Here is a 27,908-nt window from a genome sequence, read left to right as displayed (position 1 = left end):
AAAAAGAGGTGCCGTTTTAACTGGATACCGTGACATCAACATGATGTTAACCACACATAGCACACTCTGTCACTTTGATGTCTGGAGGGCAGGGTTACAGACGGGGACTGACGTCCAAAATGGATGTCCAAATAACATCACTGCACGACCTTGAAAAGAATGATGGAGCAAGCCGACTGTTGATTGACTCCATCACTTACATGAGTCATGAGCTGTGGACATCTCCCATGCAAAATCTTACAGTTATGATACCGTCCGGGTCTACGATCATGCATACAATAATACAGGCTTACAGCACATACACTGATTCAGGCTTCATCATATGCTAAAAAAACAACCTCAAGGCCTGTCCAGATTACCCTTTTTGCATTCATTTGAATCCTTATGTGTTCCAATTCAATTTGTGTAAACTTTGGATATCTTGATATCGAATTCGGGGTAAAAATCAAGAAATAAGAAGAGCTCCCACATGATTTCTTTGTTTGACTTGAAAATTCAAACCTACCAGTTCCTGTCTGAGGTGTAATGCATCATGGGATAGGTCAGGTGATAAGACCACATGATAGAATTGCATAACATAATAGCAATTTGCATAATGCCAGCAAATGCCAGCTTTTTCCAACAATTGTCAGAAACATCGAATTTGAAATTTCCAGCTAATTCCAGCTCTGACAATCTCATAGTAAAGTGACAGAGATTTCCAGCGCTGGAACTTTTACGAAAAGTAAAGTTCCAGAAAATGCCAAGAATTTCCACCCCATGGATAAAGTTCCAGTTTTTGTCAGCTTTTGCCAGCTATAACTTTTCGATGAAACTCTCTAAATTCAAAGTGTCAGCTTATTCCAGCCAAGAGCTGGAAATTCCAGCTATTTCCAACAAAATCCACCTAAGGTAAAATTCATTTCGCAGGGGCGATGCGCCTTTTTCGTGACCAATGAAATATTCCACACGCCTCGTACGATTACGCACCGTGGTATGGGGGCTCAAGTTATGGATCTAACAATGAATACGATGCGCTCAAGGCGATGCGCCTTTGTGTGACGCTCGCAGGTCGCTAGGGATGCACTAGTCTAATGATAAGATCATGTGCCTTTACATAGCGTATGAATAATTGGATAGTCAGCTGTGTAAACCTGTTGGATAAAAATACGGCCCTTTCCCGTCGATTCATGGACAAAGACATCAAAACCAAGGAAGAATAGGTAAGTTTTCTATACTTTTTCAAATGAAGTGATTATGATAGGTTCTCTCTTTTTATGGGCGCAGGAACCCGCGTGGAATTAACCCAATATGATTTTCGCGGCGGGGACATCTCCACTAGACTCAAGCTCCAGCATGTCCGCTGAGCTCAATCTGGCTTTCTGGCTTGCTTTTTTGTTGACATCTTTATGAATGACACATCAAAGATAGGCCTGAAGCCACCTTGATCTTGATTATTGATACAAGGTTGTGTTATCCTGTTATCATGGAGTATTATATCATACCGTGTAGACGCTATTTAGCAGTCACATCCTTAATGTAGAATTTTGCGAAAGTGACGGCATTTGGCCAATCCATCCTACTGAGAATTGTGTCAATAGGTATTCCAGCCGTCGCTAATGTAGAAGTACTAGGTGACCTCGTGGAATGTGCTTTAAATGCACTTGTATCTATGCCATTATTCTGCATAGTCAGTTTAATCCAACACAGCTATAGTTTCAGCATTGAGTGCTTTGTGTGGCTTCGTATAGATATGAGACGAGTTATGTCACACTCAGGGACGTTGTATCGCCTTGAAATTTGGCTCGGATGTTGGTGACATGTTATCCTGATGCAACGTTTTCACCAGTCATGCTGATTACATTACCAGATTACAGTTATTGAAACAAGGTGTAACCTATAGCGTATACGGGCATTTCATGGCTAATGATTTTAAATCAGGACGGGCCTGATTATATGAAATGCTGCATACGATCATTCTCCATTGCGGACATTTCGCCTCTTCACACGACTTCTATCACTGCGCCGGAGTATGGCATGCATCCAAACACTAATGACCACGTGTGCCCATGTGATAAATGCGTTGTGCCCGGTACCCATTAGGCGAATTGATATACTATGACTGTTTCTTCTGTCCACTACTGCTAATCTTATACAGTCATCTTTCAATTCAGTTTTAATTCTAGAAAAGATCTAACTGCTCATTGCTGGAGGGTCAAATATATATTCCTGATTGAGCCCCAAGTCAAGCACTCGGGAACGTTCGTGATGTACTCATTACCTCTAGGGCAACATTCCAAAACAGAACAGAACACTCCGCAGACTCCACAGAGACATTCAAGCGAAAGTGTCCCGAGATCAATACAGAAAATGTGCTTACTGTATCACGAGGCTTTCATTTAAAACGTGGTATTGAAAAGACTAAATGACCAAACTATTTGCATCTTTAGAAATAATCCATTATAACATGTCACTCTAATTTCCTCAGTTTATTATCGAGTTGGTCTCGAAATACATTCTAATATATTTGGTTTTCCAATTTTGATGCTGTAACTTATTTAGTCTAATTTGATATCAATCTCATTGAAATCTCAAATTTGAGATCCCAAATCAGAAGGCATTTTGAGAAATTTAAGAATGTATTTTCAGACCAAGCTGATGATAAACCGAAGAAATTAAAGTGATATGTTGACGATGCTTATTTTTAAAGATACAAACAGTTTGGTCAATTTGTCTTTGCATTACCAAGTTTGAAATGAAATCCTTACTAAATATGTAGCACTGATCTCTGTACCCTCGATGAGTACCCGACGCTGAGTGGATATACCGTATGACAGTAGGAGCAACCACAAAACAACGTGATTGTTCCTTTTTCACGCTTCATCCTGATTGCTTATCACACAAAAACGTGATTGCCGAATGGTACAATCACGGTTTAGCTGCAAAGAAGTCCTCTAAACCAACAATCAGGTTACATTGCCCCCCCCTCCATATTATCTGGTCATCTTTTCCCTCCCTTCAAACAAGTACTTCTCTACGGGTCCATTTCTAGTGTGTTATACACTTTCCAGAAATGGGGCGCTGAGTGTCCGAAATAAGGATGTCATAAGGGGAAACCAGGCCTTATGGTGGAGGGACAAAGGAGATAGTCATGGTTGACCAACACACTTGAATGCCTTTAATGACGGACAAGGGGGAAAAAGTTCGTTCCAATGCAAGCCATCAATTTCGGGAAGCATGCATAGTAGGCCTATGTGAAACAGACTTACCAAAACCGGCTAAAGAGCGTCTTCACAGTATATGTTCTGTACTAAGGTGTCTTATTGTCTTTTCCGCCTCGAATCCATAGTCGCAATGGGTCATTCACATATCTGGTTTTATCACGGTCCTTCAAAGGCAGGTACATAACTATAGGCATTATGCATTGTATTAATACCACTGTTGTGATAAGCGGTAGGCCTTGACATAAGCTTACACGTTTTCAAAATCGAAACACATCGTCCACAAAGTAAGTTCCCTAAATGGTTTGTCTTTTATTTATATCTTACCAAGGTATCATCATATTTCTCTTAGGCTGAAGGGAGATCATGATTTCTCAGTGGAGGGAAGCAGAGAAGCAATGAGGGAAAATACTCAGAAACGGAACATTCAGGAACGTACACCGGACATACCTGACAATCTCCTCTTGTTGGATTCTTTCAGATATATGCGCATAAAATAACTACGAGGGACGGAAAGCAACTGTAGTAATTGTTTCTTCCGTGTTTACCCGTGTCTCTCACTCAGACGAAGAGCCTGTCTGCGAGTTTCAGCCTACAGGCCTTCACTCTCGCAACATGGGGGACTTGGATGACGCAACTCCGCCCAGCAATGAGCTGGTCTTCTTTATCAATGGAAAAAAGGTAAGCTTCTTGAGGGAAAGATGGAGGATTGTCCAAAAACGACAGTGCCTATTTATCAAACGTCGACCTTGACGCGATAGTGTCAACAGGGAAATGCCTCCTTGACCATGTTTAACCCTTCTGAGTTTATAACATGCAATGGTAAAATCTTGGCATTAGCAAAATCCTGGTAGTCTTTTTAAATACCTTCTTGGTACAAATGAAGTCTCCCTGTCTCTACAAACATCCAAATCCGTGACTACATTCACTAGACACTGTGTGCAAGTCCGAGTCGTACGGGTCTCTTATATTCTTCAGGTTGTGGAAAGAGATGTCGAGCCCGAAACCACTCTATTAGAGTACCTTAGGAGGCGATGTATCCTGTTTGTCGTTGCTGTGAGACAGGAATTCAGCTACCCATTTTGGCTCATGTGATCAAGCAAGTGTACTAAGGGTTTACGGCTCCTACCTTCATGAGGGTAGCCAAGGTCTGGTTCCTACCTTCATGAGGGTAGCCAGGGTCAGGTTCCTACCTTCGGAAGAGGGGCCAGGATCGGTGTCTGGTTCCTACCTTTATGAGGGTATCCAGGGTCAGGTTCCTACCTTCGGAAGAGGGGCCAGGATCGGTGTCTTGTTCCTACCTTCATGAGAGTAGCCAGGGTCTGGCTCCTACCTTCGGAAGAGGGGCCAGGATCGGTGTCTGGTTCTACCATCATGAGGGTAGCCAGGGTCTGGCTCCTACCTTCGGAAGAGGGGCCAGGATCTGTGTCTTGTTCCTACCTTTATGAGGGTAGCCAGGGTCTGGCTCCTACCTTCGTGAGGGTAGCCAGGGTCAGGTTCTTACCTTCATGAGGGTAGCAAGGGCCTGGCTCCTACCTTCATGAGGGTAGCCAGGGTCTGGCTCCTACCTTCATGAGGGTAGCCAGGGTCTGTCTCCTACCTTCATGAGGGTAGCCAGGGTCTGGCTCCTACCTTCATGAGGGTAGCCAGGGTCTGTCTCCTACCTTCATGAGGGTAGCAAGGGCCTGGCTCCTACCTTCATGAGGGTAGCCAGGGTCTGGCTCCTACCTTCATGAGGGTAGCCAGGGTCTGGCTCCTACCTTCATGAGGGTAGCCAGGGTCTGTCTCCTACCTTCATGAGGGTAGCCAGGGTCTGGCTCCTACCTTCATGAGGGTAGCCAGGGTCTGGCTCCTACCTTCGGAAGAGGGGCCAGGATCTGTGTCTTGTTCCTACCTTTATGAGGGTAGCCAGGGTCTGGCTCCTACCTTCGTGAGGGTAGCCAGGGTCAGGTTCTTACCTTCATGAGGGTAGCAAGGGCCTGGCTCCTACCTTCATGAGGGTAGCCAGGGTCTGGTTCCTACCTTCATGAGGGTAGCCAGGGTCTGGCTCCTACCTTCATGAGGGTAGCCAGGGTCTGGCTCCTACCTTCGGAAGAGGGGCCAGGATCGGTGTCTGGTTCCTACCTTCATGAGGGTAGCCAGGGTCAGGTTCCTACCATCATGTGGGTAGCCAGGGTCTGTCTCCTACCTTCATGAGGGTAGCCAGGGTCTGGCTCCTACCTTCATGAGGGTAGCCAGGGTCTGGATCCTACCTTCGGAAGAGGGGCCAGGATCGGTGTCTGGTTCCTACCTTTATGAGGGTAGCCAGAGTCTGGTTCCTACCTTCATGAGGGTAGCCAGGGTCAGGTTCCTACCTTCATGAGGGTAGCCAGGGTCAGGTTCCTACCTTCGGAAGAGGGGCCAGGATCGGTGTCTGGTTCCTACCTTTATGAGGGTAGCCAGGGTCAGGTTCCTACCTTCATGAGGGTAGCCAGGGTCTGGCTCCTACCTTCCGAAGAGGGGCCAGGATCGGTGTCTGGTTCCTACCTTTATGAGGGTAGGCAGGGTCAGGTTCCTACCATCATGAGGGTAGCCAGGGTCTGGCTCCTACCTTCGGAAGAGGGGCCAGGATCGGTGTCTGGTTCCTACCTTTATGAGGGTAGCCAGGGTCAGGTTCCTACCTTCGTGAGGGTAGCCAGGGTCTGTCTCCTACCTTCGGAAGAGGGGCCAAGATCGGTGTCTGGTTCCTACCTTTATGAGGGTAGCCAGGGTGAGGTTCCTACCTTCGTGAAGGTAGCCAGGGCCTGGCTCCTACCTTCGGAAGAGGGGCCAGGATCGGTGTCTTGTTCCTACCTTTATGAGGGTATCCAGGGTCAGGTTCCTACCTTCGTGAGGGTAGCCAGGGTCAGGTTCTTACCTTCATGAGGGTAGCAAGGGCCTGGCTCCTACCTTCGGAAGAGGGGCCAGGATCGGTGTGTGGTTCCTACCTTTATGAGGGTAGCCAGGGTCAGGTTCCTACCTTCGTGAAGGTAGCCAGGGTCTGGCTCCTACCTCCGGAAGAGGGGCAGGATCGATATCTGGCTCCTACTCTCATGAGATTGGCTAGGGGTAAAAGTCCCCGTGGTTTCTGGCTCCTACCTTCATAAGCTGATCAGATGTCGCATCATTAAAAGCACCTAAAATCCATTCAGATGTTAACTACGACAACTCTGATTTCCTAGTTTGCTCGCCGCCGCAAAACTACAGTTGGCTCCAATGGTTTAGTTCAATAAAATATGAGCTCCTGCTGCAGTTAGCGTCCTTTGATTTGATTATACTCCGATCCTGCTCACCACCAGCTGTGTTAATTAGTTGGTGATTCGAAGTACCAAATACTGCCAGGCCAAGTGTAGCTTTGCAGCAGCAGGGAACAGAGCAGGCATACACTCTTGAGGAATGTGAACCAAAATATTACAAACCAATACCTTAACTTGGTCTCAGTACGCCTGACGGGCACGAAGCTTGGATGTGGAGAGGGCGGCTGTGGGGCTTGTACTGTCATGGTCTCTCAGTATGATCGCACCTCAAGAAAGATCATGTATCCTTTTAGAACAGACGATTCGATTATAAAAAGCATGTCATACGTTAATGCTTCGAATTGTAAATGGGCGATGATCTACGACAGTCACTAATACGGTATAGGTCACCTATTTGTTGCGAGTCCAGACGTTTCAATTGGGGCATTACTCCCCAAAACTGACCTGAACCGATAATTCTTGATAATTATCTGACAATGTTGAGAGTAGCAGGTCACCTTTCCATTCTGTCTGCATTTGCACGGATAGAGGGTGGGAATTCGATATTTGAGATATAAGAAACAATCACTTTCTGGGGCCTACTTTTGCGAGGACAAGTCAACATTTAAGGTCTTTGGTTATTCAACAAAAATCAGCTTCTTTCTTGACCGATCCCAGTCATCACACAGTAAATGCCTGTCTTGCCCCAATATGCTCAGTCCACGGCCAAGCTGTCACAACTGTCGAGGGTATCGGCAGCACGAAGACAAGACTTCACCCAGTTCAGGTGAGGCAGACTGGGGTTGTTTTGGGATTATTTCCCTTTACAATCATTTCAATCGAAGGTTGGGTTAGCGCAGCAGCCTCACTGGTACCTCGAACGCGAAGGATCTACATGTAGATGCCTACCAACAAGCCAGAGCTATAGAGAGAGAGGTGCTCCAGTAGAGTTCCCTAAAATTCTTTGGTCGAAAGACCTTTGGCAAGACCAGACTTCTTAGGATGATCCTATATCAGTCACCAAAGTTCAAGGCGTATCTGATACTACTTCACCTAAACGTGTGGTACCTCGGAACATCAGTCCATCTGTTACGTACACCTGTAAAGTTGCCGGGCCCGTTTTCTGAGGGATGAAGTGTGCCTATTCGATCATTTCACCCCTCAATTTCAAACAAGATTCGGGAAGGTCTACCGTGGCTGGCGTCCGACTGGTGCACCAGCCATTCCTTTGGCTGATACAGACTTTCGAGTCGGCCCTGTCGATTTCTAGACGTGTCTTCGCCACCATCATATGTTTACTTTCTTTCCCTAGGAACGAATAGCCAAAGCGCATGGCTCTCAGTGCGGCTTCTGTACCCCTGGTATTGTCATGTCTATGTACACACTCCTCAGGAACAATCCGCAACCACATGTAGAAGAGATGGAAAGAGCATTTGAAGGTAAGTTCATAGACAGTCAATGAATAGATGCTAATGTTGATTTGATCTGGACCTTCTGCTCGAAGTATGCCATTCCATCCAAACTACGGTGATCCAGTATGAAAAGCGATGCCTCTAGTCACAAGATCCAAACCATTCAAATTGCTGCAGGGTATGAAGTTTTGATCTCCAGGTAAAATACGACGTATCAAAGGCCAACCTCTTCCTGACTGTCTATTCTAGCCGTCCTATTTCAGGCAACCTGTGTAGGTGTACGGGCTACAGGCCGATCCTCGATGGATTTAAGACATTTACAAAGGTAAGAATTCATGTCAAGACCGGCTGCCTCATGGATGTTCATTTGGTTCTTCATCTGAGGCCGGGTTTACATATGATTCCCATTGTCACTTGTCGGGTTCACATGCTACGTGTCTCGAGCACATTTGTTACTTGATTTAGGCTTAAAAGCATGACACGACCTGGGGGTGAAAAAAACCCATCGTGAATCCTATGTAGTTCGCTCTTTGGAAATGACTTGTTCATTTTAAAGGTGACACACTACAAGTGACGATGTCAACTCTAAGATAAGTCAGCCTTAGAAAGTAAAGACAGGCAAATGCTTGAATCCGCCATATTGACAGCCCCAAATGCTGTGGTGAGATGATCACTTTGCAGTCCGCAGTACATTTCAATTCTTGTTTTGCAGGAATATGTTTGTGGCCTTGGCACGAACTGTTGTAGAAACAAAGCAGACCAGAGTGAGGAAGAAGCTGGTGATGGGCCAGAGAGGGATACTAATGGTTCAGTGACAAAGGGCAGTGGTCTGGTCCATGATGACATCAACACGGAAGACTACAGGAAAAAATACAATATCAACTGTGGAGAATTCGTGACAAAAGACAGGGTAAGGTCAATATGTTTGGACTAATTCCAGACTGATTTGTCTCATTCCTTTGAAACCTTTCGAAAGATACAACAAAGTCAACCCGTGTTCATCTTAAAGAAACGTATCCATCTTTCAGATATTTGAACCTGAATCGCTCGAGGCCTACGATCCTTCACAGGAACCTATCTTTCCATGTGAACTTCAGGTAAGACTTCGCAAAAACGCTATGATCTACATGTAAACAGTATTGTAGCAAGTAGTCTAAAGTGACATTTGGCGAGTTTTGATTTTGATTTTAATGAATAGGCAGAAGAAGGAAAGGGGCGGGTAGAAAACGAGGGTAAACTCAGCAGAAGTCACTTGATGGAGCGTTGCCTTCTCCTCTTCCTTGCATGTTCCCCACTTGTTACTCATGCTGTGGCCTTTACCCGGTAGTGGACTTGCACTTCTGTACGAAGAGGCCAACTGACTCTTTCCAATCTTAACTGACAACAATAACCATGACCATTGTTTTTACTGTTATTTCAGATTAGCGACAAATATGACGAAAATACCTTGATCATTCGTGGAAAAACAGTAACATGGCATCGACCTGTGACTCTAGACCAGTTACTCCAACTCAAGTCTCAATATCCCTCTGCTAAAATGGTCGTTGGCAACACAGAAGTTGGTAGGTAGAGTACGCTGGTAAAGGGTTTACCTCAGTAAAGAACACTGGTGAAGAGTTTCTCTAAACGTATTCTGGTAAAGGGTTTACCTCAACGAATGCTGAGAAAGGGTTTCCCCAAGGGACCTTTATTCCAACGCTATTCTCTTTGCTCTGAATTGCCGCAACAAAAAGCTTTCTTCTCACTTTTGGAGACATGTGACATATTATCGGTTGATTGCTTTGATGTTCATTCGTCTCAATATTCCAGGGGTCGAGGTCAAGTTCAAGAACATGGTGTATCCTGTCATCATTGCCCCCACCCATGTAGCAGAACTCAATCAGGTTGAAGTTGGCGATGATGGCATAACCTTTGGAGCGTCAGTAACTCTAGCAATGATAGATGACACTTTGAAAGATGCAATAAAGACGATGCCTGGTAAGTTATTTCAACTGTCCTTCGATGCAGAGTGGTACCTTATATCACGAAATAGCGAAGTCGTGCAGTTTGTCCATTGTTTCAAACCCACACCCATAACGATGTATAATTTCAAAGTGTCATTCCGTTCTTTTTTCAGAATCAAAGACACGGTCATTTTCAGCCATAGTTGAGATGTTGAAATGGTTTGCAGGTCACCAGATTAGAAATGTTGCTGTAAGTCTCCGGTTTAAATGATCTTAACTTTGTAAAGATTACAAGTTAGATGTTTATTATCAGGTGGGAATAGTAAAATAGTCAGGTTAACTACCATGCAAAGTTTGACGAGGAGTTTTGTAAAAGCGTCTTTAAGATACACCTGAAAGGTTTCCATACATGTTCTCATCCTTCCGCTCCGCTGAAGGATAAACACAGGCACGAAAATGTTCTCTCTTTCCAATTCAGATGTCTGCGAACACGTTGTTCTTTTTTCTAGGTGAAAAAATGAATTATCACTGAGGACTATCATGATGGCCAATGTATTATCTAGAGAAAAAATCTAATTTTTAACTTCTCTGAACAGGCAGTTGGTGGCAACATCATGACCGCAAGCCCGATTTCAGATCTGAACCCTCTCTTCATGGCTGCTGGTGCCACCCTCACAGTAGCTTCGAAAGGTATGGTTCACAGGTAGAGGGTATCATATTAGATGATGAGTGATTACTTGAGTCACTTGTTGACTAGTTTACTGTAGCCAGTTTTTAAAACTAGCGCATTCCTGCCAGCAATTTGTGGTCATTTCGAGCAAATTACGCTGGTGACGTTTCGAGGAATGACAGAAATGCAACAGGCTTAAATCGTTAAAGGCACAACAAGAAAAGAACGTTGACCGTTGAACGTTATACGCAATTAACGAAATTGATTTCAGATGCAGGAACACGGCTTATCAACATGGATGACAAGTTCTTCCCAGGGTACAGAATGACAGCGCTGAAGCCTGATGAAATCATGTTGTCCATTCGCATTCCTTGCACCTCTGAGGTTAGTGGATGAAGGTTATGTAACTTACAGAGTCGTCTTTCATTCATTGGTATCCCTCGCTTTAGGATTGACATACACTGCCAATCAGTCAGTATGCTTTCATTGTTCACCATATACGAAATAACTAATGAATGTACACGTGATATCTTACTTGAACTCAGACCAGTCTCGTTGCTGTGGTGGTCTGTATGTCTGCTCTTAAGAGAGGTGGTCCCTTTTTAAGTTGACAGGTTGGCACCTCTCTTAAGAGCAGATCTTACGACACATTATTGCTTTTCTTGGCTATCATGCGTGTTATCTTCTCCCAGGATGAATACTTCTTTGGCTACAAGCAAGCACATCGGAAGGAGGACGATATTGCTATAGTCAATGCAGGGATGAGGGTGCTGTTTGAGGGAAGCACACCCGTCATCAAGGAGTTGAGCGTGGCGTATGGCGGGATGGCACCAATAACTGTGATGGCTGTCAATACTATGCAAAAGGCGAATGGAAGGTAGTCTTTCAGGCTTGGCTTCAGACTCAGCCAATGTTCACACCAAGATATTCGAATGAATCTTGGTGAGAGTCATCGACAGTCCTCTGAAATGAGCTGAAATAGTCCTTGATATAATATTGCTTCTTTTGAACATCGAAATTTACCCTGATGATAATCAACAGCGTTCTGGTGTAATGTTCTTGTACGTGTTTTTCCCCCACCAATTCAATCTTTAACAACCCGAGATGTTTTCAGGACATGGAATGAAGATCTAATACCAGTGATGTGCCAGTGTTTAGCTGAGGACCTACCCCTGAGGCCAGATGCCCCGGGAGGATCAGTCTCTTACAGGCGGACCCTGACGACAAGCTTCTTCTTCAAGTTCTATCTCGCTGTTCAGTCACAGCTCATAAAGAAAGGGGTATGGCAAACGCATTGATGTTGGCCTGTTCTTTCTGACTCAGGAAATCCCAGCTAGACACGTTCGTTTTTGTGCATTTTTGGCTTTAGTTCGATTCTATCACCTATCTAAAGCTTTAGATGCATGCATATGCTCCTTCTCATACTCCCTGCACAGAGATTTAGCTGGTGTCTACCGGTTACATACTAATTTCATTGAGGAGGCTTTTACTTGGCCTTACATAGATGCCCATACCAATGACCATCCCATCCCAAAACAAGCCTGACAGCAATGTTGGCCTTTCAGATAAGTGAAGTTTCAATCCCGGAAACCTACCTGAGTGCAACCTCAGACTGCACCCGCCTTCCGACTAAGGGTACCCAAGTGTACGAAGAGGTCCTCCCAGGCCAGAGTGTGACAGACTCGTGTGGCCGGCCCATGGTTCACAAGAGTGCTTTCAAGCAGGCATCGGGAGAAGCCGTTTATGTCGACGACATGCCAGCGATCGATGGTAAGGAAATCGTTTCTGATTTCCACTCAACATTCCACCGACATGAAACACGATATCCGCGACTGATGTCTGGCAGACATCAAGTTAATGCCAAGTTCACATTTGCCTTGCAAGATATCAACTTGAATTAACTTGAACGTAGACATAAGCCAACAGGGACAAAGGGTTGGCTATTTTCGTGAAAACAACTAGACTCAAAACAATTTGAAATCGTTTGGCATCAATTGATATTTTCAGGAGAGCTGTACCTTGGTCTCGTTCTTACTACCATCGCCCATGGCAAGCTTTTGAGTGTTGACACCAGCATAGCTCTGACTGTCCCGGGCGTCCATGCTTATATTGACCATAAAGATGTACCCGGGAAAAACACATTTGGAGTAATCGTTGCTGATGAAGAGGTTTTTGTAACAGAGAAGGTAATGACGATTTATGACGACTGATTCTGAATTGTTAGCTTTGTCTCTTTACGCGTCCGTTACTCACTTGGCTTCATCGTGCCAGCGTCCACAGATAAAAGAGTGCACAAGAACATGTGATTAAGTTCGAGTATGTCACTGAGGTCGTCTTATAGAGTTGCTCTTTTCACGTTGTCGAAGGCCTTACTGGTATATATGGTGTAATCTGCTGATGTGACGACTTTTTCTGCTACGATTTTGAATGCGATGAAATATTTGCTGGAACTTCTACCGGGCCTGTAAGCAGCTTGACTCAGTGGAATGTTTGTTGATTTTCTCGGCGGTTCTCTGACCTGGTTACGAATCGAAGTCGACCAGAAAGACCAAGAGAAATATGGTATTATTTCGTCACATTACTCAAGCTCCTGTGTCCAGTTCAGTCCGTTGATCTGTACCAAGTATAGCTTCGTACTGTAATATCATCAACAGGAGGGTCTGATGGTTTGTAGTGAATTCTTATCAAACAAAATTAAACGAACTAAGAGACAGTAAATCAGTGTCCACATTTTTCTATCTGGTTGACTGTTCAACGAGTTGACAAGTACAGTGCCGACGCCATTACGCCAGTTAGGGCTGCCTGTACAGATGCCTATTTCAGCCTTAATGAGCCAACAGATCCGCCTTAACCGGCGTTATGGCTTCAACACAGTATTACGGGTCTACTATCTTTTCACCAATACTCTTCTCCCGACAGGTCAAATGCATTGGTCAGGTGATCGGAGGGATCCTAGCCACGGACCAAGCAACAGCTCAGAAAGCAGCCAAATTGGTGAAGGTCAAGTACGACGAGTACGAGCCGATCATTACAATTGAGGTAAGCCCGAGTCTATTCCTCATCGAAATCATGATTTGCTTGAACCATCTGTTTCTTTGATTGAAAACCACATCTAACATCATTCTGTATAACCAGTGGTTTTCAATATACTCCGCCTCTCCACATTTCAAACAACGAAGGAAATGAATCTCAGGATGATATAACATCCGAATTTTGGTCCTCCCAGAGGCCCTTTATACGGGAACGTGATTAAAGATCCTTCTTCGACAACGACTTCGTCGGAGAACACCCAGACAAAGCTTACTCACAGGCTCGTCACTTCGTAAAACATTGCACCTCATTGAGAGATCTGGCTGTGTTATCTGCTCGGTCTTAATCTTTCCGTTTTAACCGCTGACAGCAGTATGATGCGTAGCTGTGGCAGGACAGGGATGTGATTGGCACGAGACTGACTTGTTCTGAATAAGTCCACAACCCCGCTTTGGTAACCTAAAGGAACGTCAATATTTCATCATGTACAGCGCAGTTTTTGCAAAATTTCCAAAGTGTCGTTTCTATACCTCTGACCTCCACCGATACAGTAAAGGAAAAAGTTGACGGCGTAGTTGAGTTCCCAAGCAATTGCAAGTGACCAGACCATCGTCACATACCGTTCCCTTTCATAAACCTTGCTCAGGTCATAGCCAAGTTGCGGAATCATCTGAATTAGATGGCAGAGCCTGTACGGGAGAGTAAAAATAACGAAGGCAAAACTGACAAAAATGAGCATTCGCGTTAAATAGTGCGTGTTCTTTTCTAGTTGTTGGTTCTTCTCTGAGCCCATTTTGTTCCAGTCTAAAGATGCTTGTCTTAGCGAGCTTATGATAAGGATGTTGCATCCAAAGATGACAATGAAAGGCAGAACAGTGCCGACAAGAACTTGGAATGAGGTAGCGAGAAGCTCATACTCGGGATGGTTGTCTACTCTGAACACAGCTGCATTGATTCCTGAAGAAGGGAAAATAGTATAGACAGAACATAACTCGACCATAAGTCTATTTCAAGGAATAGCCGGAAAAACCAAAATTGACGAAGGTCAGATATGACTGAGGCTATTGAAAAATAACAATACGTGGTAATATACCTACCTAGCTCCAAGTCTCTGAAATGCTGTATGGCAAAGAACACGTGGATATTGAGTCCTGCTGTAATCAAAGTTGAGATAATGATGAACCATTTCGCCCTCTCGACTGTGCACAGTGTTCGTGCTTGCATTGGGAATCTCACTGCTGTTAACCGGTCGATGGACATCCCGGCGAGGAAGAAACCAGACAGGGTGGTCGTGGTGTAGATGATGAACAGATGACCCCTGCAGGAAAGATGTTTGTGACATATTCTAAAAGGACCTGATTACGATGAACCTCGGTTTACAGTGTATAATGCACTACGCTCCCGCCTCCTTTCCTCATTTTGACGAGGGCGGTCATGGGTGGAGGGCGGAGCTTAAATGTAGGCAAAAAACCGGGACGACAGCCAAGGTTTTGGGCAAAATGACAGCTCTAACAAGATGTTATAAAACATTCAGGTTGTCAAGCTCCCTACACGTACCTTATGACATATTTAAAATAACCTCGAGTCGCTCAGCCACTTGTTCCACAGTACGGCAATTCCAACATCGAGAAGAAACAAATTATCAACCACCGCCATCGCTGCCATGTAGATGCTTGGAGAAAGCTTTCGGTTCTGTTTCTGGCATGCTACAAGGAACGCCAGGATGTTCCCCGGGACGCCAAAGATCAGGGGTATTGCGGCCGCGGCGAACAGCGAGAACAAGTCCAACGACGGCTTGAATTCGCTTCTCCATTCGCCCGTATAGTTAGCTGGTTCCTCCGGTCCAACCGTGCCCTCGAGCATGGTAGAGGAATAGAACTAAAATCCTCTCGGTCTAATCATACATGTGATAGATGAAAGTCAGCCGGAAAGAATATGATATGTCGCCTTATTTATATTGTTATACTATACTTGGACTGCTATAATTGGACTGCTCATGCCATAAATTCTCTCGATATTTTTATCGCAAGGTTTAAACTAGGTTCATCAACTGAAACTGTAGTTGGCCATCGATTTGGTATGGTTTTTGTCTCATTAATACTCGTGCCGGTACGTTTGTACGCATTACGTCGACCTATAGTTTCTTGCATTGGTTTGATGCGAGATATAGAAATATCAAGGAAACATACTGAATTTTCAGCGGTATTGCCTGCGTTACCGCCGCCAATATTGGACGCGCGTTGCCTGTAAAGCTTAGCAATGTCAATACATTGAGGCTCAGGATGCAAGGATAGGGCGTTACTGAAAAGGAACAGGTTTTCAAGCCCGACACTGTTCACTTTCTCATCGACAGGTCGACCTAATCTCCGAAGTATCGCTTTTCCTTTTCTGAATAGGTAGCCACTGCTGCCATAGAGAATTGTTGAGTTTCAATTACCCGAGTTAAAGCGGTGAGGCATCATTTAAGAAAAACAAGTATATTCATCCCATAGTGTAGCACAGTCTTCTCAAAATCTCCAAAGTTTCCCTTCTATACTTGCGACCTCCCCCGATACAGTATGATGCGTAGCTGTGGCAGGACAGGGATGTGATTGGCACGAGACTGACTTGTTCTGAATAAGTCCACAACCCCGCTTTGGTAACCTAAAGGAACGTCAATATTTCATCATGTACAGCGCAGTTTTTGCAAAATTTCCAAAGTGTCGTTTCTATACCTCTGACCTCCACCGATACAGTAAAGGAAAAAGTTGACGGCGTAATTGAGTTCCCAAGCAATTGCAAGTGACCAGACCATCGTCACATACCGTTCCCTTTCATAAACCTTGCTCAGGTCATAGCCAAGTTGCGGAATCATCTGAATTAGATGGCAGAGCCTGTACGGGAGAGTAAAAATAACGAAGGCAAAACTGACAAAAATGAGCATTCGCGTTAAATAGTGCGTGTTCTTTTCTAGTTGTTGGTTCTTCGCTGAGCCCATTTTGTTCCAGTCTAAAGATGCTTGTCTTAGCGAGCTTATGATAAGGATGTTGCATCCAAAGATGACAATGAAAGGCAGAACAGTGCCGACAAGAACTTGGAATGAGGTAGCGAGAAGCTCATACTCAGGATGGTTGTCTACTCTGAACACAGCTGCATTGATTCCTGAAGAAGGGAAAATAGTATAGACAGAACATAACTCGACCATAAGTCTATTTCAAGGAATAGCCGGAAAAACCAAAATTGACGAAGGTCAGATATGACTGAGGCAATTGAAAAATAACAATACGTGGTAATATACCTACCTAGCTCCAAGTCTCTGAAATGCTGTATAGCAAAGAACACGTGGATATTGAGTCCTGCTGTAATCAAAGTTGAGATAATGATGAACCATTTCGCCCTCTCGACTGTGCACAGTGTTCGTGCTTGCATTGAGAATCTCACTGCTGTTAAACGGTCGATGGACATCCCGGCGAGGAAGAAACCAGACAGGGTAGTCGTGGTGTAGATGATGAACAGATGACCCCTGCAGGAAAGATGTTTGTGACATATTCTAAAAGGACCTGATTACGATGAACCTCGGTTTACAGTGTATAATGCACTACGCTCCCGCCTCCTTTCCTCATTTTGACGAGGGCGGTCATGGGTGGAGGGTGGAGCTTAAATGTAGGCAAAAAACCGAGGCGATAGCCAAGGTTTTGGGCAAAATGACAGCTCAAACAAGATGTTATAAAACATTCAGGTTGTCAAGCTCCCTACACGTACCTTATGACATATTTAAGATACCTCGAGTCGCTCAGCCACTTGTTCCACAGTACGGCAATTCCAACATCGAGAAGAAACAAATTATCAACCACCGCCATCGCTGCCATGTAGATGCTTGGAGAAAGCTTTCGGTTCTGTTTCTGGCATGCTACAAGGAACGCCAGGATGTTCCCCGGGACGCCAAAGATCAGGGGTATTGCGGATGCGGCGGACAGCGAGAACAAGTCCAACGACGGCTTGAATTTGCTTCTCCATTCGCCCGTATAGTTAGCTGGTTCCTCCGGTCCAACCGTGCCCTCGAGCATGGTAGAGGAATAGAACTAAAATCCTCTCGGTCTAATCATACATGTGATAGATGAAAGTCAGCCGGAAAGAATATGATATGTCGCCTTATTTATATTGTTATACTATACTTGGACTGCTATAATTGGACTGCTCATGCCATAAATTCTCTCGATATTTTTATCGCAAGGTTTAAACTAGGTTCATCAACTGAAACCGTAGTTGGCCATCGATTTGGTATGGTTTTTGTCTCATTAATACTCGTGCCGGTACGTCTGTACGCATTACGTCGACCTATAGTTTCTTGCATTGGTTTGATGCAAGATATAGAAATATCAAGGAAACATACTGAATTTTCAGCGGTATTGCCTGCGTTACCGCCGCCAATATTGGACGCGCGTTGCCTGTAAAGCTTAGCAATGTCAATACATTGAGGCTCAAGATGCAAGGATAGGGCGTTACTCAAAAGGAACAGGTTTTCAAGCCCGACACTGTTCACTCTCTCATCGACAGGTCGACCTAATCTCCGAAGTATCGCTTTTCCTTTTCTGAATAGGTAGCCACTGCTGCCATAGAGAATTACTGAGTTACAATTACCCGAATTTAAGCGGTGAGGCATCATTTAAGAAAAACAAGTATATTCATCCTATAGTGTAGCACAGTCTTCTCAAAATCTCCAAAGTTTCCCTTCTATACTTGCGACCTCCCCCGATACAGTATGATGCGTATCTGTGGCAGGACAGGGATGTGATTGGCACGAGACTGACTTGTTCTGAATAAGTCCACAACCCCGCTTTGGTAACCTAAAGGAACGTCAATATTTCATCATGTACAGCGCAGTTTTTGCAAAATTTCCAAAGTGTCGTTTCTATACCTCTGACCTCCACCGATACAGTAAAGGAAAAAGTTGACGGCGTAGTTGAGTTCCCAAGCAATTGCAAGTGACCAGACCATCGTCACATACCGTTCCCTTTCATAAACCTTGCTCAGGTCATAGCCAAGTTGCGGAATCATCTGAATTAGATGGCAGAGCCTGTACGGGAGAGTAAAAATAACGAAGGCAAAACTGACAAAAATGAGCATTCGCGTTAAATAGTGCGTGTTCTTTTCTAGTTGTTGGTTCTTCTCTGAGCCCATTTTGTTCCGGTCTAAAGATGCCTGTCTTAGCGAGCTTATGATTAGGATATTGCATCCAAAGATGACAATGAAAGGCAGAACAGTGCCGACAAGAACTTGGAATGAGGTAGCGAGAAGCTCATACTCGGGATGGTTGTCTACTCTGAACACAGCTGCATTGATTCCTGAAGAAGGGAAAATAGTATAGACAGAACATAACTCGGCCATAAGTCTATTTCAAGGAATAGCCGGAAAAACCAAAATTGACGAAGGTCAGATATGACTGAGGCTATTGAAAAATAACAATACGTAGTAATATACCTACCTAGCTCCAAGTCTCTGAAATGCTGTATAGCAAAGAACACGTGGATATTGAGTCCTGCTGTAATCAAAGTTGAGATAATGATGAACCATTTCGCCCTCTCGACTGTACACAGTGTTGGTGCTTGCATTGAGAATCTCACTGCTGTTAACCGGTCGATGGACATCCCGGCGAGGAAGAAACCAGACAGGGTGCTCGTGGTGTAGATGATGAACAGATGACCCCTGCAGGAAAGATGTTTGTGACATATTCTAAAACGACCTGATTACGATGAACCTCGGTTTACAGTGTATAATGCACTACGCTCCCGCCTCCTTTCCTCATTTTGACGAGGGCGGTCATGGGTGGAGGGTGGAGCTTAAATGTAGGCAAAAAACAGGGACGACAGCCAAGGTTTTGGGCAAAATGACAGCTCAAACAAGATGTTATAAAACATTCAGGTTGTCAAGCTCCCTACACGTACCTTATGACATATTTAAGATACCTCGAGTCGCTCAGCCACTTGTTCCACAGTACGGCAATTCCAACATCGAGAAGAAACAAATTATCAACCACCGCCATCGCTGCCATGTAGATGCTTGGAGAAAGCTTTCGGTTCTGTTTCTGGCATGCTACAAGGAACGCCAGGATGTTCCCCGGGACGCCAAAGATCAGGGGTATTGCGGCCGCGGCGAACAGCGAGAACAAGTCCAACGACGGCTTGAATTCGCTTCTCCATTCGCCCGTATAGTTAGCTGGTTCCTCCGGTCCAACCGTGCCCTCGAGCATGGTAGAGGAATAGAACTAAAATCCTCTCGGTCTAATCATACATGTGATAGATGAAAGTCAGCCGCACAGAATATGATATGTCACCCTACTTATATTGTTATACTATAATTGGACTGCTCATGCCATTTCTCTACATATTTGTATTGCATGGTTTAAACTAGGTTCAACAACTGAAACCGTAGTTGGCCATCGATTTGGAATTTGGCGCCCTGTCACCCTCATCCTTATCATAAAATGCTTAGCAATTTGGTACGGTTTTTGTCTCATTAAAAAACCCACGCATTGATTTCGGCTTCGGCAGATAACACTCGTGCAAGTACGTCTGTACGCATTACGTCGACCTATAGTTTCTTGCATTGGTTTGATGCAAGATATAGAAATATCAAGGAAACATACTGAAATTTCAGCGGTATTGCCTGCGTTACCGCCGCCAATATTGGACGCGCGTTGCCTGTAAAGCTTAGCAATGTCAATACATTGAGGCTCAAGATGCAAGGATAGGGCGTTACTGAAAAGGAACAGGTTTTCAAGCCCGACACTGTTCACTTTCTCATCGACAGGTCGACCTAATCGCCGAAGTATCGCTTTTCCTTTTCTGAATAGGTGGCCACTGCTGCCATAGAGAATTGCTGATTTATAATTACCCGAGTTTAAGCGGTGAGGCATCATTTAAGAAAAACAAGTATATTCATCCTATAGTGTAGCACAGTCTTCTCAAAATCTCCAAAGTTTCCCTTCTATACTTGCGACCTCCCCCGATACAGTATAGAAAAAAGTTGACGGCGTTGTTCAGTTCCCAAACAGCAGCCAATGCCCAAGCCTGTGCCACATATCGCTGCCTTGTGTAAACATTCGTCAGGTCGTAGCTAAGTTCTGGTATCTTCAACAGCAAGTGGTACAGTCTGTACGGCAGAGTGAGAAGAACGTAAGCAAAACTGACAAAAATCAGCATTCTTGTCAGATACTGAGTGTTCTTTTCAAGTCGTTTGTTCTCCTCAGAACCCATCTTCTTCCTTTCTGAAGATGCCTGCCTAAGCGTATTGATTATGATTAAGTTGCATGCGAATATGGTGATAAAAGGCAGGGCAGTTCCAACGAGAACTTGGAACGCTGTAGCTAGTAACTCGAACTCGGGGTGGTTTGGTACCTTGTTGACGGCTGCATTAATTCCTACAATAATAAAGGGAAGTTGTATATTCTTGTCGTCTTTAGACGTCGTGAGACGTTAAGGTGAATGTCGGCCGATCCCAATAGAAATTGGTTGCTTTGTTGTCGGCATGATTCCCCTTGAGAATCGACAACTTTGGCAGAGACATCGATTTCTTTGAAAACAACCAGACAATCGCAATTTGAGAGGTGATGGTTGCCTGCCACTTCGAGTGCTGTTAGTTTGTGAAGGTGGAATCCCTGTTAAAGTAGAAACTAGCGGCAAGTAGATGGTATGAATCACATTAGATTTTGAAGACCCTCACTCAAATTTCTTCAAAGAGAAACATTTTGTACAAAAGACCGTTGTTTTCATGAACAAGGAATGGAAGCCAAGCATGTACCTACCTAGCTCGTTGTCCCTAAAAGTGTCTATAACAAAAAAGACATGTGTGTTCAGCCCAGTTATCATCAAAGTTGAGATAATGATGAACCACTTCGCCCTCTTAACTGTGCACAGTGTTGGTGCGTGCATGGGGAATCTCACTGCTGTTAACCGGTCGATGGACATCCCGGCGAGGAAGAAACCAGACAGGGTGGTCGTGGTGTACACGATGAATAAGTGAACCCAGCAAACAAGATTTTTAAGAACCCATAAGCAATTATTGTCGGAGAAAACAGAATTAGGTTCGTAGACGTTGGAATTTGGGAATAGATGCGAAACCTTTGATTTCGCACGCTCACAGCAGATCAAGCGTAGGCAGGCTCAAAGGCTTGACATTAAACCCACGGTCCACCATTTTGAACGAGAATTGTCGGTAGTTCTCGAAAAAAACTATCGACCGACCTTGTCGCGTAGAGAACATCTTTCCGTTCAGTTAGGAAGTAAGTCCATAGGACTGCAGCACCCACATCGAGTAGGAACAGATTATCAGCTACCGCCATCGCTGCCATGTAGATGCTTGGAGAAAGCTTTCGGTTCTGTTTTTGGCATGATACAAGAAGCGCCAACAGGTTACCCGGTACACCGAACACCAGGGGAATCTGCCAGGCAATGAGCAGTAAAGATAGATCCCATGATGGTTCGAAGCTGCTTCTTTTGTCAGCAGTAGCGTTCGCCGATCCCCAGTCATGTTTCTCTGCGTCCACGGTCGTCTGCTGCATGACTGAAGAGTTTATCATATGACCGTGGTCAGTAAAATCCTGGACACAATCTCATGTTTTGACCTGTGTGTCAGGAGTTTCCTGAACGAAGACCATCGCTCTGGTGTCTGCTCTACACATAAATCTCACTGGTGTAGTTTCGTTGAAAGGAAGCTAGTTGTATGAATCAACTCTAGCTAATTGCTTATGGCCATATTTAGATTATGATATTCTGATTCACTTCTATTTCAAGGCCAACACTATTAGCGTTCGTTTGATCACTACCAACAGTAGCTATTTCTGTGCAACATTGTGTTTTAGTGAAATAATATGCTGGAGGAACATGTCAGGCTGAACATTTTCTGTCGGACAATTTTGCAAAATACTATTTCCCGAAGTGAAGTTCAACATAATGTTCGTGCTAGGTTGAGTTACATTAAAGGTAGACCCGAATTTGTTTCTCCCCAATTGAAAGGTAATCGCAATGAAAAACAAGTTGGCAAAAATTGAGAGAAAAAAATTCGAGAGGCAATGAAAACTGTTAGGTCACCGGTACTCCAAAGGAGGTAGTTGTTAATCAAATCGTGTGTGTACCGTAACAGCCTCATCGAATTCTCTTGCATTTCCTCCAGGATGCTATTGCTGCCAAATCCTTCTTTCCCGAGCAAAATACCTTGAAAAGTGGTGATACAGAGGCTGGCTTTCAAATGTCTGACCATGTCATCGAAGGGTCATTCCGGATGGGAGGCCAGGAGCATTTCTACCTCGAAACACATGCCTGCATTGCTCTGCCAAAGGGAGAGGATGGGGAGATGGAGATATTTTGCAGCGCGCAGGGTCCGACTACCTTACAGGTATGAATGAAGAAGATGATTGTGAATCTCTGTGTTCTTCGGGCGTGGTTAAGTCTAATCAGAGTACGAATACAAAGGATTGTAACTAAAATGAATGCCTGGTTCTCAAATTTTGAAAACTGTTCTGAGAGGGAAACACTAACAGCTACACAGCGAAGGCCTACGCATTTGAGATGAAAGTAAGTACATGGTTACATTTGATGCTGGCTTATCAACTCAGACATGTAATTTGTGTTTCAGGCCTCGGTGGCCAATGTCCTTGGCGTTCCTGCCAGTCGTATCACAGCCAGGGTCAAGCGGCTAGGAGGGGGCTTTGGAGGCAAGGAAACACGCTTTCTTGTGACTACTCTCCCGGCAGCGGTAGCTGCCAATAAGTAAGTCAATATATATCCATCATTTGGCAAAGTTTTCAGGAAAAGTCATCCGAAAACTGAAATGGATAGCTTGATTTAAGATTCAAATTAGAATGGAGTTTTGTTTTGTTTACAGGGCAAATCGATCAGTTCGAATCATGTTGGACAGAGATGAAGACATGGCTATCTCAGGGAACAGGCATCCGTTCTTAGCGAAATATAAGGTAAAACAACCATTACCGTATCATAAACTTGTTGCTGCATGTCCATGAAAGTAGAAAGCTTAGTCGGCCAGGGAGACGACGTTGAGCATCAAAGTGAGTCATACCATCGACCCTGAACGGTATGTATGATCAATAGAAACATTAGGGAATACGGCCATCAGTCACACAGCACAACCAGTTAAGCATGATCCGGACTTCTTTACCAGTTTCTCGCTACATATGAGGGTGAACAACATGATTTTTGCACATGAAGAGGAAGAAGGGCTCTTTATCAGTATAATACAAGATTCTCTTCATTACAGGTCGGCTTCACAAAGGAAGGTAAACTCGTCGCTTTCGAGGTGGAGCTCTACAACAATGCTGGGAATTCACTGGATCTATCAGGAGAGGTCAGTCTTGTTATTCATGTAGCCTACACATTTCCTAATTTACCCACTACATATCATTTCTCAATGTACGTGTTGGACTGCGATCATACCGAGTTCTCGTTTTCACATGTAACACGTCACTGTTCACGATTCATGCGTGACATGAAGAACGAACAAGTCATTTCCGAAGAGCGGGCTACATACGATTCACGATGTCACTTTTCATCCTCACGTCGTGTTTTCAAGCCTGAGACAGTTAACTCGTGACAAGTGAAACATGACAAGTGACGACGTAAATTCTATGTTTCTCCAGCCTTTCATAACACTCTTCCTTTCCTACATAGTCCTGCGATGGTTTTCTTGTTATTTCTCTCACGAGTTTTGGTCTAAAGAAAGTATCAAGATAGCTGATGGTCAAATGCCTATAATTATGTTGTCGATTTTAATCTTTTGGCCCACGTTTTTTAGACATGATGCTAAATGCCTGCATTATTTGTTTCAGGTCATGCTGAAAGCTATTTTCCACTCGGACAACGTCTACAAGATTCCAAACTTCAAGTGCATGTCTTTTTTGTGTAAGACCAACCTACCAAGCAATAGTTCCTTTCGAGGTTTTGGCGCGCCGCAAGGGATGCTGATATGCGAGGCTTGGATAGCGCATGTCGCTGCTACACTTGGATTGGAGCCAGAGAAGGCAAGTAGACTTTTATAACGAGAGCTGTAAGTTCTCATCAGTGACATTGATTGAAAGCCTCCAAAACACTTTATTTGATATCAGTGAGTCAGTATCAATTCAGGTATTCGATGATTGTCTCGGTATGCTCTTGTTCAATCTTTGAATGCCTTTCATAGAAGTGATGATGCCAGAAACAGTCAGGGAACAATTGAGAAGTTAGTTATGGATGTTTTTGTTGTTCGTGTACAGGTGAGAGAGATGAACATGTATCGAGACGGTGACTTCACCCCCAATGGCATGGAACTACACGATATCAATATTGACCAATGTTGGCGGCAATGTCTTGACCAAAGCGATTTTCACCAGAAGAAGACGGAAGTGGCTAAGTTTAATAGGTAATATTCCTCACTGTTTGACGTTACATTTCTTCAGCTTTTCATTTAGTAAGCCTCGAGTGTACAGCTGAGTGAAATTCCCAGGGCTACTGTGCCTCTAGATTGCCTCATTACGCATGAGTTTATGGTATCGCCATTGCCTCTGAACAAATTCTCACCTTTCCTTGATGGTTCTGAAACAGTTCATTTCGAAATCACTACGAACCTCCCGGTAGCCCTAACTTTCCTCATACTCCACGCAGTAATAGTATTGTGATGACTATGTCCTACTATATGCTTTAATAGTATGTCTGCTTTGGAGACTGAAGTTTCATTTCTTCGCATTTAAGTGAAAACCGCTGGAAGAAAAGAGGCATCGCGATCATTCCAACGAAATACGGCTGTTCTTTTAGAGGCTTCTTGAATCAAGCCGGGGCTCTGATTCACATCTACTTGGACGGGTCCGTGCTGCTCGCCCATGGCGGTGTTGAGATGGGGCAAGGACTACACACCAAGATGATTCAGGTAGGAACACAGATTGCTTTCCTCTTCATCCTAGAGTTATGGGGATAGAAAGAAAATTAATTTGTTACACTTGCCATTGAAACACATTCTCCGAACAGTATATAATATGAGTTAACTGGCATCGTGAACAGGAATTTAAGACTTTGACACGAAAGATTAAAATGCATACACGGATACTAATACACGGTCCCACCTAAAAGGAGAATACTGCCATTGCAGGTTACAAGCCGCGCCCTCGGAGTGCCAACGTCTAAGATCCACATCAGTGAGACAACCTCATCAACAGTACCAAACACCTCACCCACGGCGGCTAGTTTCAGTTCAGACCTGAATGGAATGGCGATAACAGTAAGTCATAGTACTAAACCATGTTTGAACAGATGATAGCCTCACTTCGTAAGCAAATTATTGTGTTCTGAATCAGCAGACCTCGTCGTATCACATCCCTAGACATGACATTATTAGAATATCGAAGAGAGTGTGGCACCTTTTGAAAGAGAGACAAAAGTAGGTTTAACGTTCCCAATCAAGTCCAGCAAGCATTCTTGTCAAGTAACCATCGTTTACGCCTGGTATGTTAGCGATAAGGCTCTGATCTTATTCTACGAATCTTGGTTGCAGAATGCGTGCAACACCTTACTCGAGAGGCTTGAACCCATCAAGAAAGAGAACCCTAAAGGTACCTGGGAGGAGTGGATCAATAAAGCCTACCTTTCACAGATCAGTCTATCCGCCACGGGATATTACAAGTGAGTTGTAGCGAAATGTTTTGCCAAATGCGATGACTCTTTCTCTTCTACGATTAGACGTCAAGCAAGGGAAGAGGAGGAGGTGCCCTACTGCTGTTCTTGTCTTCCGCGAAAGCAACAGACAATTCAACTATTTCAAATATTGTCAGATAAAAAATGATCGATAACATTCATCTCCGATTCTCATATGAACAATGATCGTTTTCAGGTTAGAGGGCATCGGTGTCGATCCGGTAACATTGAAGGGCACATCGAGTCATTACTTCACATATGGAGTGGCCTGTTCTGAGGTCGAGATAGACTGCTTGACGGGAGACCATCGAGTCTTGAGGACAGATATCGTCATGGATGTCGGCACGAGTCTCAATCCGGCTATCGACATCGGACAGATTGAGGGAGCATTTACTCAGGTTAGTAATTAGCAGGTGAAGAAACATGATTTATGTCGTCTTCGTGATTTTTCGGTATCTGCTACTGTAGTATGCTGCCAGCTTTGCTGAACTTATGCAGTAGATTAAAAAGGTTATCTATGATTTCTCTCACGAATGGTATCGGCGGTTGTCCTCGGGATCGTTTAAGCAATATTTCATATTTTGGCGTTTATTGCTTTCTTTCAGGGCTATGGTTTAATGATGCTAGAAGAACACCGCCATTCTCCCAAAGGTTTCCTTTACACGCGAGGTCCAGGGATGTATAAGATACCAGGATTTGGTGACACTCCCATCGAGTTCAATGTATCGTTGCTCAAGAAGGCAAAGAATCCGAAGGCAGTTTACTCTTCAAAGGTTCGTGTTCAGGAAAAAAGCTCTCGAGTCGAAGCAGCCTGCGATTTGAGATGATATCTGGGAGTTGACCAAATATTCACCCATAGGCCAACGCTACCAGGTAGTCATCATTTGGTCTGCAAAGGTCTTCAATGTATTATTTTTCGTTCGCCCCGATTTTTTACCGGGATTTTCGACTATAGTTTCCGATGCAACGCACTCAGTGATTAGTAAAGATGATGAGACAAAGAAAGAACTCTTGAAATGCTCCATAAGTGAATATCTGCTCTTTCTAGGCAATCGGTGAACCTCCTCTCTTCCTTGCATCCTCTGTGTTCCATGCCGTGAGAGAAGCTGTAACATCAGCCCGGGCAGATAGCGGTATCACTGGTTACTTCAGTTTGGACAGCCCCGCATCGGCGGAAAGGATACGCATGGCGTGTATGGACAACTTCACCGAACAGGTATTTGAATTTCTCATTGATCCTTCTTGTATCATGTCTACGCACAATATAAAGCGTACACCACCAGCCAGAATGACCGAAAGTCTTACATGATTATGCACCACACTCGTTGTCACTGTGCTCTCCACGATATTTTGCCCTTCCAATAATCCTGCTCTTTTCCAGTTTCAGGGTGCTGATACTGGGACCTACACACCTTGGGATGTGAGGGCTTGAGTCTGTTTATGGAATTGAGACTTTTGGAATGACGATCTTACATTGCGGTTCCAAGCTCAAAGTGGGTGGCCGACCAGGGCTGGGTATTATTATCATTACATATATATACAATTTATGAGGAGTATGCTGTAGGTATTGGCTGGGTGGTTCCGACCAGGGCTGGGCATGAGGAATGTTCAGTGGGTATTCGGCTAAAAACTTTACCCACCGTATTCAGTTATACTTTTTAACACAAAGTATACTTCCGGCTAAAAACTTTAATCAGTATTGAGTTATGCTATCATTTAGAAATATATTTGAATACAAAGTTTATA

The 27,908-nt window shown here is 44.3% G+C and overlaps 2 protein-coding genes across 3 annotated transcripts; one reads left to right on the top strand and one right to left on the bottom strand.

Moving 5' to 3' along the window:
- The first annotated feature begins 947 nt into the window (after positions 1–947).
- On the top strand, positions 948–27,908 carry LOC135484564 (xanthine dehydrogenase/oxidase-like). The gene is made up of 32 exons (XM_064766167.1): positions 948–1,202; positions 3,682–3,881; positions 4,179–4,236; positions 6,660–6,756; positions 7,133–7,241; positions 7,767–7,893; positions 8,130–8,191; positions 8,579–8,776; positions 8,895–8,963; positions 9,287–9,428; positions 9,676–9,843; positions 9,983–10,059; positions 10,406–10,499; positions 10,751–10,863; positions 11,172–11,356; positions 11,594–11,759; positions 12,045–12,249; positions 12,487–12,665; positions 13,399–13,518; positions 22,660–22,881; positions 23,122–23,255; positions 23,371–23,458; positions 23,761–23,847; positions 24,329–24,520; positions 24,752–24,897; positions 25,227–25,401; positions 25,621–25,749; positions 26,023–26,150; positions 26,359–26,560; positions 26,768–26,935; positions 27,211–27,378; positions 27,544–27,908. Exons 2-32 carry the CDS (start codon positions 3,816–3,818, stop codon positions 27,592–27,594), a joined length of 4,125 nt encoding a protein of 1,374 aa, XP_064622237.1. The 5' UTR covers positions 948–1,202; positions 3,682–3,815; the 3' UTR covers positions 27,595–27,908.
- Positions 15,580–21,508, bottom strand: LOC135484567 (C-C chemokine receptor type 5-like). 2 transcript variants are annotated; one of them, XR_010446461.1, is made up of 6 exons: positions 21,293–21,508; positions 19,434–20,908; positions 18,974–19,194; positions 17,251–18,833; positions 16,791–17,011; positions 15,580–16,650 (listed from the first exon to the last, which is right to left on the bottom strand). XR_010446461.1 is itself a non-coding variant. In XM_064766170.1 (4 exons), the coding sequence occupies exons 2-4, from the start codon at positions 19,736–19,738 to the stop codon at positions 18,358–18,360; spliced, it is 1,002 nt and encodes a 333-aa protein (XP_064622240.1). In that variant the 5' UTR covers positions 19,739–20,908; positions 21,293–21,508; the 3' UTR covers positions 17,054–18,357. The 2 variants fall into 2 exon arrangements, 1 of the variants encoding a protein (XP_064622240.1); XM_064766170.1 differs by lacking the exons at positions 15,580–16,650; positions 16,791–17,011 and having other exon boundaries at positions 17,054–18,833.

The sequence above is a fragment of the Lineus longissimus genome, chromosome 3 (assembly GCF_910592395.1).
Source record: "Lineus longissimus chromosome 3, tnLinLong1.2, whole genome shotgun sequence".
NCBI lineage: Eukaryota > Metazoa > Nemertea > Pilidiophora > Heteronemertea > Lineidae > Lineus > Lineus longissimus.
The sequence above is the reverse complement of the archived record's forward strand: the minus strand, read 5'-3'. Positions and strand labels throughout refer to the sequence as shown.